At 48.0% G+C, this 12,072-nt stretch overlaps 1 protein-coding gene across 3 annotated transcripts in view; it reads left to right on the forward strand.

The window, feature by feature from the left end:
- Positions 1 to 415: 415 nt before the first annotated feature.
- The window catches only part of Brwd1 (bromodomain and WD repeat domain containing 1), an 82,403-nt gene continuing 70,746 nt past the window's right edge, over positions 416 to 12,072 (forward strand). For all 3 annotated transcript variants that reach the window (XM_027415685.2, XM_027415683.2, XM_027415684.2), the window contains exons 1-5: positions 416 to 573; positions 666 to 724; positions 810 to 839; positions 960 to 1,019; positions 11,748 to 11,898. In XM_027415685.2, the coding sequence (XP_027271486.1) occupies positions 525 to 573; positions 666 to 724; positions 810 to 839; positions 960 to 1,019; positions 11,748 to 11,898 (349 nt within the window). In that variant the 5' untranslated portion in view covers positions 416 to 524. The remainder of the gene's footprint in view (positions 574 to 665; positions 725 to 809; positions 840 to 959; positions 1,020 to 11,747; positions 11,899 to 12,072) is intronic.

Below are 12,072 nucleotides of genomic sequence, written 5' to 3' on the forward strand. Positions count from 1 at the left end.
CCTGGATCCCTCCGTCCTCCTGCGTGGCTCCTCCCTAGCCTCGGGGTCTTCAGGCCGGGCCCAGGTGACGGTGCTCCCAGTCACCGCCCCGTCCCCGCCTGCCCCGCCCTGTCCCCGCCTGCCCCGCCCCCGCACTGGCTGGCCCCGCCCCCTCCGCACAAAGGCCGGCGGCCGCCTCACCGCGCGCAGGGATCCGGGCCGCGCGCGCCCCCACTCCTGCCCCGTTCGGCTCCGCTCGCCGGACAGCCCCGACACGACACGACACACAGGACGCGGGTGCGAGTCCCGCCTCCCGAGCCAGGGGCGCCGGCCACATCCGCGTCCTGCCACGCCGGGCGCGCTCCCCGCCGAGGGACTACTTGGCTCGCCGGCCCGTCTGGCCCCGCGCTACTTCCTGCGGCGGACGCGTCGGCGCGCACGGCATGGCGGCGGCGCGCGCCTGAGCAGCTGGGGGTGGGGGTGCGCCGGTCCGCTCAGGCCTCGGCGCGGCCTACACGCTCCGCTCGCCCGCTCCCCGCCCCGCCATGGCGGAGCCGTCGCCAGCGCGGCGCCCGGTGCCTCTCATCGAGTCGGGTAAGACGCGGCCGCGCGTCCGTCTCCCTCCACCGCCCCCTGCCCGGCGCCCCGCGCGGCCGCTGCTGACCGTCCCTGTCTTGTCCCCGCAGAGCTGTACTTCCTCATCGCCCGCTACCTCTCGGCTGGCCCGTGTCGCCGAGCGGCGCAGGTGAGTGCGGCGAGCGGCGGGCGAGCGGGCGGGCGGGGGCGGGCGGCGCGCAGCAGCCGGGTCTGACCGAGCGTCTCTGCCGCAGGTGCTGGTGCAGGAGCTGGAGCAGTACCAGGTCGGTCATCCACCCCCGCGTCCCTGTCCCGCGTCCCCGTCCCCTGTTCCCCGCTCCCCCCACCCCCTCCCCCACCCCGGCCGCGGTGGTCACTCGGGCGACTTTCGTGTCTCTTTCCAGCTGTTGCCGAAGAGGTTGGACTGGGAGGGCAACGAGCACAACAGGAGCTACGAGGAATTGGTGAGCACCGCCCGCCCTCCAGCCGGCCAGCCGGTCCGCGTCCTCCGCGCGCTCGCCCGCTCGCCCCCTCCCCCTCCCGTGCGGGCGCCGCGGGGCCGCTCTCGGGGGTCCACGGTGGCCCCGGGGCGGTCGATGGGCCTGACCTCCCCCCCGCCCCGAGGGCTCGCGATGGCGGCTGGTGGCAGACTTGGCAGAAAACGGCCCTGGGGGTGGCGCGGGGTACAGGCAGGGTCGCCCCTGGCTCGCGGCCCGGCTGGGTCTCCAGGTGCGACCGCCAGCCGCTCAGAGGGGCGCTGTGGTCGCCCTCCGGTCCGACCTGTAACCCGAGCTCTCACTGGCCTCTCCTCCCCTGCCACCGCCCAGGTCTTCAGACCACTCGTTCCCTAGGAATAGTCATCAGTCAGGGAAGGTGGAGGGAGGGCCCCCTGCTGCGTCCTTCCCTCCCCCTTTTACCTTCTCAGGGTTAGGGTAAGATGCCCCGCCCCGGTGTGTATAGTACCTGCGCTTCTGCCAGCCCCGCAGTGGCTGACACTCCAGGCCGTGTGTGTAGTAGTGCAGGGTTTAAGCGGACATTCATCCGGCCATCTGTGTTTTGAGACTGGGTGTTAGTTACTATGTATCTCTGGCCGGCCTCAACTCGTAGGTAAGACCAGGTTGGCCTGGAACTCACATCTGCCTGCCTCTTCCTCCAAGAGCTGGGACTAAAGGCCTTCATGCCTGGCTTTCTAAGTTTTCTTGAGTGCTGCCGTGTGTGCTACTTTCCTTTATCTTCCCTACACCTGCTTAGTCGTTCCGTGTGGTGTGTAGTTGAGTTTTCTTCAGTTAACAAACGTTTTGAGGGTTTGTTTATGTTCACGGTAAACAGAAGCATGCCAAGAAAAAAAAAACAAACAAACTTTTTTTTGACAATTTTAAGTTTAGACGAAAAGTTTGTCTTACATTTGATTTGTTAGCCTACATCGAGCATGTTGTATACAGAAGACCGTTGGGAATGGCCTCTGAGTCTCCACGGTTGATTTTTGGCTACATAGGGCCATTTGGCCTTGACTCCGAAGTCTTGCTTCATTGAAGCCTCAATCCTGGGCCGGGATCACAGAAGAGTGCCATCACACTGGCTTCTTTCCCCATGTGCCTGACCCGTGAGCAGTCGTATTCCTAGAGTACTTACTAAGTCGGCCAGGGGATTTGTCTGAGTGTGAGCAGTTCAGGGCATTTAACCCACATACTCCGAAGTGCTGGCTCCGTGCTCTAGAGGTTCCCCTCGTGTTCTTTGGTGAGCCAGGTGTGAGCCATGCCCATCGGGAGCTGGTGAATAAAACAGGGCTGCTGGTTTAAGTTGTCTTTTTTGAGGATTAATTTTAAAAAGCAGATGCTTCAGGCTGGTGAGATAGCTTTTGAATTTAAAGCACTTTCCTGCTAATCCTAACAACATGAATTTAATCCTGGGGACCCATGTGGTGGAGGCAGAGAACCTACTTCCTGCAGTGGACCTCTGCCTTCCGCTCCCAAGCATACTTGTGGACACATGCACACATGCCCAATAAACTCTTAAAAAAGCGAACACTACGTGAGTATTTTCTAGAGCTGTCTAAACTAGTGGACCAACTGTGTTTTTCTAGTTTGATATTTTAAGCCTTGTGAGAGTGTACCTGCTGTGCTGTGAATCCAAGGCCTCTCCTGGTGCTATTCCCACAGGCGGGGTTTACCACACTCCTTTCCACCAGACGAGGGCTGGGATTCTGATGTACTGCTCCAGCCAGGCAGAGCTGTGCTTTGGAGCCACACCCCTTCCTCGATATCTCCAGGTGCCCTGTAGAGAGAGGAGGAAGGAGGGAGGAATGAGAGTGTGTCTGCTTCTCTGTAGACCTGGCTGTCCTGGAACTTACTCTGTAGACCAGGCTGGCCTTGAATTCACAGAGATCTTCCTGTCCTGCCTCCCGAGCTCTGGAATTAAAGGCATGGGTCACCACTGCCTGGCATCAGGTGTTCTTTTTGAAAATGTAGGGCACATGTAGGTAGTTTGTCTCATAGTTTTACTCCTGTTAATATAAAACAGTCTTTGAAGGGGGAAAACCAATATGGAGTTACTGTTGACACTGGTTCTGAGGTGAGAAATAAGAAACAAGTATAGGGCCTGCCTTCTGTGGCAGCCACACATGATAAAGCCCAGGGAAAAGTTTTCTTTCTGTCTTTTGCCAGTAAGAATTGTTTGAAAGCCACTTCAGATACTGGTGTCTAAATTTTCTGTGGCTGAATAGCTGGGGATGTGTCAGGGTAGACGTCTGCTGATGACTGGGTGTCCTTCCCCCACCACCTTACACCCCTGGTGGTTGGGAAAGGGGTACAGGAGTGGGGTCAGAGGACATCTGTGGGAGTTGAGACTGGAACCCAGGGAAGTGCTGTTCCCCACTGGCCCTAGAACGTTGTTACTGTTTTGTGGAGGGTACATGTGTAGTAGCATCTAGATTTCATATATTCTCTTTCTCTCTCTCTCTCTCTTTTAACATTTAGGTTTGTGCTATTTCAGGTATACACAACATTTGGAATTATCCCCTACACAGTGACAATTGCAGTTTACCAGTTTGCTGTGTCTACGTTAATTTCCCTGTGAGACATTGCATTTTTATTACTATCAGTGAAGATTTCCAACAGACGGACGGAGTGCTGACACACTCACCAGCTGCTTTGTTACCTATTGATTAGTTGAAGAATTATCTATTCTCACCCTATTGAACTACCTGTTAACCAGTGATTAACTGCGCTGCTGTGCCCTCTGACCACATTGAGTTGCCTTTTAAGCAATTAATTCTGTAGCTGCTGGAATTGTGTGTGTGATCATCACTGGAGTGCCCTGGCGGGTGTGGTAGTCAGAGGACAACTAGGGTCTAGGAGGTCTGCTCCTGTAATTTATTTTATGAATTACATTTATTTGTTGTGTGTTGAGGGGGAAGGCATTTGAATGGATGAGTTGCACCTGAGAGGACAGTTTGTGGGCCCGTTGCTCCACCATGTGAGTGATGCTAGGACTGTACTCAGGCTGTTACAGGCTAGGCAACAGGCACCATGTGAGTGATGCTAGGACTGTACCCAGGTTGCTAGGCTAGGCAGCAGGCACCTTTATTCACTGAAGCATTTTTTTTTTGCTAGGCTTACCTGGAGTATTTTCTAGCGAATTCTACACATCTATACATTCCTAAATTACTATTGTATTACTACTATTTTTTGGTGTATTTGTTTTTCCCTTGAGACAGGGTTTCTCTGTGTAGCCCTGGCTGTCCTGGAGTAGACCAGGCTGGGCTCAAATTCACAGATCCACTTGGCTCTGCCTCCCAAGTGCTGGGATTAAAGGCTTGGACAACCACCACCTGGCTCCCCCCCCCCCCCGCCCCCCCCCCCCCCGTTTTTATGTGCATTGGGGTTTTGCCATGAGTGTCGGGTCCCCTGGAACTGGAGTTGTTGTGAGCTACCTTGTGGGTGCTGGGAATTGAACCTGGGTCCTCTGGAAGAGTCAGTGATCTTAATTACTGAGCCATCTCTCCAGGCCTTACCCCCCACCCCCCAGTTTATATTCCTTAAAAACAATGTTTAAAAAACTTTGTATTTAGATTTGTGAATATTTGTCAACAACTATACACCACATGTGCCTACAAAGACAGGGCACTGGAGTCAGAGATGCCTGTGAGCCACCATTGTGGCCCAGTTGCTGATTTCAGATGTATTGAAATATATTGGGGTCAAAGCCAGGCCTGGTGATCTCCTAGGTCAGATATTACTAAAGTAATGTGTGGGTCATTGTTTTTAAATCTTTTTTTTTTTTTTTTTTACCGAGTTATACATTCCCCCCTCTACTTCCCTCCTTCCCTCTCCCTTTCTACCCTCACTGCTCCCAATTTACTCAGATCTTGTCTTTTTCCCCTTCTTAGGGGGATCCATTTATGTCTCTCTTAGAGTCCTCTTTGTTCCCAGGTTCTCTGGGGTTGTGGCCTGTAGGCTGGTTGTCCTTTGCTTTATGCCTAATATCCACTTATGAGTGAGTAGTTACTATATTTGTCTTTCTAGGTCTGGATTGCCTCATTCAGGATGGCTTTTTCTAGTTTGATCCATTGTCTGCAAATTTCAAGATACCATTGTTTTTTACTGCTGAGTAGTATTCCATTGTATTTCCTTAGGGGCATTTAGGTCGTTTCCAGGTGCTGGCTATTATAAGTAATCCTGCTATGAACATAGTTGAGCAAATGTCCTTATGGTGTGAATGATCCTCCTTTGGGTATATGCCCAAAAGTGTTATTGCTAGGTTTTGAGGTAGATTGATTTCCAATTTTTTGAGAAACTGCCGTACTGATTTCCAAAGCGGCTGTATGAGTTTGCACTCCCACCAGCAATGTAGGGGTGTTTATATAGGTCATTTTTACTCATCATAAATGTATTCAAGCATTTTATTCCCTTTATTTTTTTTTAAGATTTTATTTATTATGTATACAGTTATCTGCATGCATGCTTGCACACCAGAAGAGGGCACCAGATCTCATTACAGATGGTTGTGAGCCACCATGTGGTTGCTGGGAATTGAACTCAGGACCTCTAGAAGAGCAGTCAGTGCTCTTAACCACTGAGCCATCTCTCCAGCCCCTTTACTGCTTTTATTAAGGAACCATTATGATTAAAACATGAAAAACATTTTTAGGAGGCTGGAGAGATGGCTCAGCCGTTAAGAGCACTGATTGCTCTTCCAGAGGACCCTGGTTCAAGTCCCATCACAACTCAAGCTCACAACTGTGACTCCAGATCTGACACACTGACTCAGGCATACATGCAGACAAATGCCAGTGTACTTAAAAAACAAACAAACAAACAAAAACCCCATAACAACAAAAATACCAAACCTTTTTTAGGTTTATTTATTTTGAGTCAAAGTCTCTATATAGACCAGGCTGGAACTCTCATCTTCTACCTCAGCCTCAGAGTGCCCACAGAGTTCACAAGATGGTGTCAGATGCCCTGGGACTGTAGTTAAGGGTAGTTGTGAGCCACCCTGTGGGTACAGGGCATTGAACCTGGGTCCTCTAGAAGAGCAGCCAGTGTTGACTGCTAAGATGCTTGGAAAAGCGGTAGCTGGTTGTTGTGAAGTTGAGTTGACAAGGACAAACTCCCAGCCCAGTGTGTTCAGCTCATAGGATGCTGCCAGGTTGTTGTCATGGGGACTTAGGTCCTTTCTGTTGGTCAGTGTCAGTTGAGACTGGAATTTTTGTGCATCTCATACATTTTCTGGGCTTCTCAGATGTGTGGTTTGTTGTAGGTCAGTCAGACTGGCAGCAGACCCCCAAACTGAGCATCTGAGCATGGCCTTTTGGGGCAGGTTTCACTTTGAAGCTTCTTCATGCGTCCAGTGAGCTGCTTGTCACCGGTCCCAGATCACGTGAGATGTCCATTGTACTCAGGATACGAGGGTACGGATAGCAGCTCAAAGGGCCATCCCAGGCACTATCTCAGGAACCTTTTCCTTTCTTTTCTTTTCTTTTTGGATTTTGGAGACAGGGTTTCTGTATTGCTTTGGAGGCTGTCCTGGAACTGGCTCTGTAGACCAGGCTGGCCTCAAAATCACAGAGATCCACCTGCCTCTGCCTCCTGAGTGCTGGGATTAAAGGCGTGCACCACCAACACCTGAATGCCTATAGAGTTCTTTGCCAACTGCTGTTGTATGTCAAGTGTGATAGCTACCGTGATTGCTCTGGGTTGGTCATTGTCTACTTAATATGGCCAGCCTCTGTGCTACTTACTCATTTCAAGGCTGAAGGTGAAGGTTCTTGCTTCCTTTTCAAAACAAGATAAAATTTTTTTTAAGATTTTATTTATTTATTATGTATACAACATTCTGCTTACATGTATATCTGCACACCAGAAGAGGGCACTAGATCCCATAACAGATGGTTGTGAGCCACCATGTGGTTTCTGGGAATTGAACTCAGGACCTCTGGAAGAGCAGTCGGTGCTCTTAACTTCTGAGCCATCTCTCCAGCCCTGATAAAATTTTTTTTATTAGTATTTTTATTTTGTTCTGGGTCGGAGTGGTTTGCCTGAATGTATGTGAGCAGCATGAGCATACCTGGTATCTATCTTTGGAGGTCAGAAGAGTGTGTCAGATTCCTGGGAACTGGAGTTACAGGCAGTTGTTGAGAGCAGTGTGTACTGGGAACCGAATCAGGTCCTCAGCAAGACAGTCCGTGAGTGTTCTTTCTGATGCTGACCCATCTCTCCAACTGCAAAACTTCTTCACCCTGCTACACTTGCATTCTTAGCAGTTTTTGTCGAAGTGTGCTATCGATGTTAGGAATTGTCTTCTCTGCTTACAGCTTGTTTCAAACTGAAGATGATTGGTGGGTGAGCTTGGCTTTTGCCTAACCCCAGGTCTGTATTATTACTTTTGGTTTTTCGAGACAGGGTAGCTTGAGCCTGTCCAGGCACTCGCTTTGTAGACCAGTCTGGCCTCAAAACTCAGAGATCCATTTGCCTCAGCCTCTCAAGAGCTGGGATTAAAGGCATGTGTCACCACCACCCGGCAAGTTCTGTATTATAAAACACATATAAGGGGCTGGAGAGATGGCTCAGTGGTTAAAGAGCAGTGGCTGCTCTTCCAGAGGACCAGGGTTCTATTTCCAGCACTACATGGCAGCTCACACCTGCCTGTAACTCCAGTTAGTTCCAGGGGACCTGGTATCCTTACACCAATGCACATTAAATAAAGTATTTAAAAAAAAAAACACATATAAAATAGGAAGTAATAAATCATTAGCAAAAAAAGGTAACATGAACCAGGCAATGATGGTACATACCTTGAATCCCAGCTAACATAACCAGGCATAGTGGCACACGCTTTTTTTCAAGACAGGGTTTCTCTGTAGGTCTGTCTGCCCTGGAACTCACTTTGCAGACTAGGCTGGCCTCTAATTCAGAGATCCACCTGGTGGCACATAGTTTAATCCTAGCACTTAGTAAGCAGAGGCAGGCAGATCTCTTGTAAAGAGACCAGCCTGAACTACATAATGAGACTGTCTCAGAACACACACACACACACACACACACACACACACACACACACACACACACACACGTAAAGTCATTTCAAAAGAGATTTTCAATAGTCAACAATAAACTTGCAAGTCGTGCAGTAAGACTTGTGTAACTGCATCAGAGGTTGTAGGTTTGGTTTGCTTCCTTCAGATGGGTGTTGTTTTATAGCTCTGGAGATTAACCCAGAGTTTCATACTTGAACAGGAAGCACTGGGCCACCAAGCTCCATCACTAGTGCCATGACGATGCAGTGATGCAAGTTTTGTTTTTGAGACAGGGTTATGCTATGTATGGAAGCTTAGGCTAGCCTCCACTTAGACCCTCATGCTCAGCTGTCTGAGCTGGGCCTGCAGGCACCTGCCTCTATGTGTGGACATGTGATCTTACATGTCCCTAAGAAGCTGGCTAGATTAAGGAGCTGAAGAGATGACACAGCTCCTACCTCTCTCACAGCCACTGTACCGAGTGTATACATACAACACACCAAACACTCTAAAAGCCAAGTACACATCTGAGAGGTTTTCATGCTAGTCTGTGCAACAGTAGGTATTCAATGTGGAAATCTCATTCTGTACTGGAGTACCATCTTAATAAATGTAAGCATGTCATACAGGATTTTAATGAGTTACTTCTGTTAACTTTTAGACAGGGTTTCTCTGTGTAGCCCTGGCTGTCCTGGAACTAGCTCTGTAGATCAGGCTGGCCTTGGAACTCAGAGATCCGCCTGCCTCTGCCTCCCAAGTGCTGGGATCAAAGGTGTGTGTCACCACCATTGCCTGGCTCTTAGGTGTTCTTAATTGTTAAGTTTTTGTGTTTTGAGATACTCTTATGTGGAGCCTAGAATGACTTTGAGCTTTCAGCAAGTGCATACTTCACCAGTAATTTTTCTTAATACTGAATTATTCAATCCTGTGTAATAAAGGAATGAGCTATACTAGTTTTTAGTTATTTACATACTGACATTGAAGCACAAAGTGCTAATCGTTATATTAAAAAAATGTGAAGATTACTTTAGATCTGATTTTTGGCTTTTTGAGACAGGGTTTCTCTAGCTTTGGAGGGTCTGTAGACCAGGCTGGCCTCCAACTAACTGAGATCCTCCTGTGCTGGGATTAAAGGTGTGCTTGGCTTAGATTTCATTTTTTTTTTTTTTTAATTTAAGTTTTCTGTTAGAGTATCTGCCATGTGTGAGGGAAGATGAGTTGAGAAGTTAGAAAGAGATTTTTCTATAGCCTTTTCTGTCGCTCCGCATAAATAAAACTACTTCATTGGAAGGACTTTCACTTGTCAGTTTCTCTGGAGGAGTGTGTCTCAGAGTTTGAAAATGTTGGTGTCACAGTGCTGGTGCCTGCCTGCTTGAGTGTGGGTTCATCCTGCCTAGTAGGATTTGTCACTCCAGACGTGACCGGGCATTACGACTCAGATAGCCAGTGAGGATGAAGTGAATGGAGTGGCTCACCTGTGATCCCAGTACCCTGGACGCTAAGGGAGAGGATAGCTGTAAATTCGGGGCCAGCCTGGGCTGCCTAACAAGTTCCAGGTCAGCCAGGGAAGGATACAGAGAGAAACCTTCTTAAAAAGTCAAAAAGGAAACCCAGTCAGGCAGCATTCAGTTTTACTCCAGAAGCATTCGTATTGGTTAACAGCACATCCATGAGCTGAAACGACAGTCTTCTTTGTGTTTGCTCTGTGGCTCTTCTTTACTGAGGGGCGAGGAACACTCTGTGTAATAAAAACCGAATGCTGTCATTACAATGAAAACAGTGAGGAGCTCCCTTGCTGTACCCTTCATCAGTTTCTCATGTGCTCTGAGTGCAGTAGGTGGTTTCTACCTTTTTAAGCACAATTGTCTGTTACATCCTATCAATGTAGTATTTGAGTTTTTGTTCTTCGATACTTGAATGGGTGTATGCAATGTTCCAACTCCCTAGATAATCCTCTCCAGCATCTTCTCTTACCACCATTTTTAATGATCTATTTAGTGCTGACCATGTGTGCAAAGGTGTGGGACCATCTTTTCTGGTCTTTTAAAAAGAGTCAACTTTAACCTTGGTTGGCCTGGAACTTGATATGTAGACCAAGGTGACCTTGAACTTGAGTTCTGCCTGCTTCTGCCTTCTAAGTGCTGGGATTATAGGTGTGAGGTACTGTGCTTGCCTTAATAATTTCTTTTTATTGCTACTTAGTATACTGGTATTGTATAGCATATTTACTTGATGATTTGTTAGTGGAAATTAGTTTTTACCTTGATTTAAAAGAAGCTGTTCACATTCATGTAGGGCCTGGAGAGAGAACTCAGTGGCTAAGAGAGGGCTTGTTGCTTTTGCAGAGAACTGGGGCTTGGTTCCCAGTGCCCACATAGTGACTCACGATTGTTCTTCACCCCAGTTCTAAGGGAATCTGACTCCCTCTTTTGACCTGAAGGCACACACATAGCACACAGACATGCAGGCAGAGCACTTACACAGCTTAAAATTGGAAACATAATGTGCCTACTTGTATGAGTGTTTTAAATACTGCTGCTTAGGACTGGAGTTGCTGAGCTGTTTTCAAAAGTTCCCTTAATATACCCATCAGATATTTGTCCACGTTCTTTCTTTTTCAGATTTTGTTTTTGCCTCTGCTTTTTGAGATGGATGGGGTGTCATACATAGCTCTAGGTAGTCTTGAACTTCTGCCTCCACCTCCCAAGTGCTGGGCTTACAATTGTCTGGCCAGTCTTTAATCCTAGCACTGGCTCCTCGTGGTTGGAGTTTGCTTCACTGCTTTGCTCTCTGGGTGTCTCCACCCATTTGCCACCCGGATCACATTCTTGGATGTCTGCCCAAGTCGTTGGGTCAGAATTGGACCCTGACAGCTGGGTGCTGGGCAGTGCTTGAGAAAGAACTCTGGCCCTTTCTCACCTGCTCTTGATGGAGGCTCCTCTGTCTGTGGCTTGTCGACTCTCTTAGCAGTGCCTATGGAGGAAACAGTTTGATGAAGAGCCGTTTTTTGTCTTTGGTTTGTTGTTCTGGTGTCATTAGAATTCTCTGACCCCCAGGTCATAACAATTTCTTTTTATGTTTCTATAAACATAACTTTCTCAGTGACACTTTTGTTGTATGTGATAATCATATCTGCCGTTTACATTTGGTTCTAGTAGGTCTTTAGTGTTCACTTATGCATGATCAGTGTTGATGCTCAGCTGGCCCATGTGCAATCCCATATGTAAGCACAACAGAAGTATACATTAAAAGTTGATTGTTCAGCACCATTTATCAGGAAAACGTTTGTGCCTTTGTCAGAAATCAGTGCTTTAGAAACATGTCGGTCTCTTTCTGTGCAGTCCCTCCTATGATGTGTCTGTTGTCAGACACCTTCCTGCTATAGATTACACCTGTATAACAGGTCTTGAGATGGAATATTGTTTGCTCCTTTTCAAAGTTGGTATAGCCTTTTCTCTGTCGTTTGAATTTTAGAATAAAATTGTCAATTTCTGTAAAAAAAAATTGGAATTTAGAATTTGAGTCTATAGACAGTTTACTGTTTTAAGATGTCTTTAATTTTTCTTATTGTGTCTTGTAGTTTTCAGTGTGATTTCCACATAACAATCATAAATTTAAAAAATGTTTGAATGCTCCTGTAAGCTGTGTTGTTATTAAAACGTCACTCTCCAACCAGGTCTTGTCCAATAAGCACGTGGCTCCTGACCACCTGCTACAGATCTGCCAGCGCATCGGCCCGATGCTGGACAAAGAAATCCCACCCAGTATCTCAAGAGTCACTTCTTTGCTTGGTGCAGGAAGGCAGTCTTTGCTACGTACAGCAAAAGGTACCTTAATTTGAAGACGTGTTCTGCTTGTATTAATAGCTTATGTTATAATTGTGAAGTTGTGTAAGCATTGTGGAAGGTAACAATGTAACTAATGCCATGGACTATAAATTCTCTGCTATTAGTGTAGATCTTTGAATTTTATCATGTGTTTAATGGGTCCTTCTGCATTTC

The sequence above is a fragment of the Cricetulus griseus genome, chromosome 4 (genome assembly GCF_003668045.3).
Source record: "Cricetulus griseus strain 17A/GY chromosome 4, alternate assembly CriGri-PICRH-1.0, whole genome shotgun sequence".
In the NCBI taxonomy this organism is placed as follows: domain Eukaryota; kingdom Metazoa; phylum Chordata; class Mammalia; order Rodentia; family Cricetidae; genus Cricetulus; species Cricetulus griseus.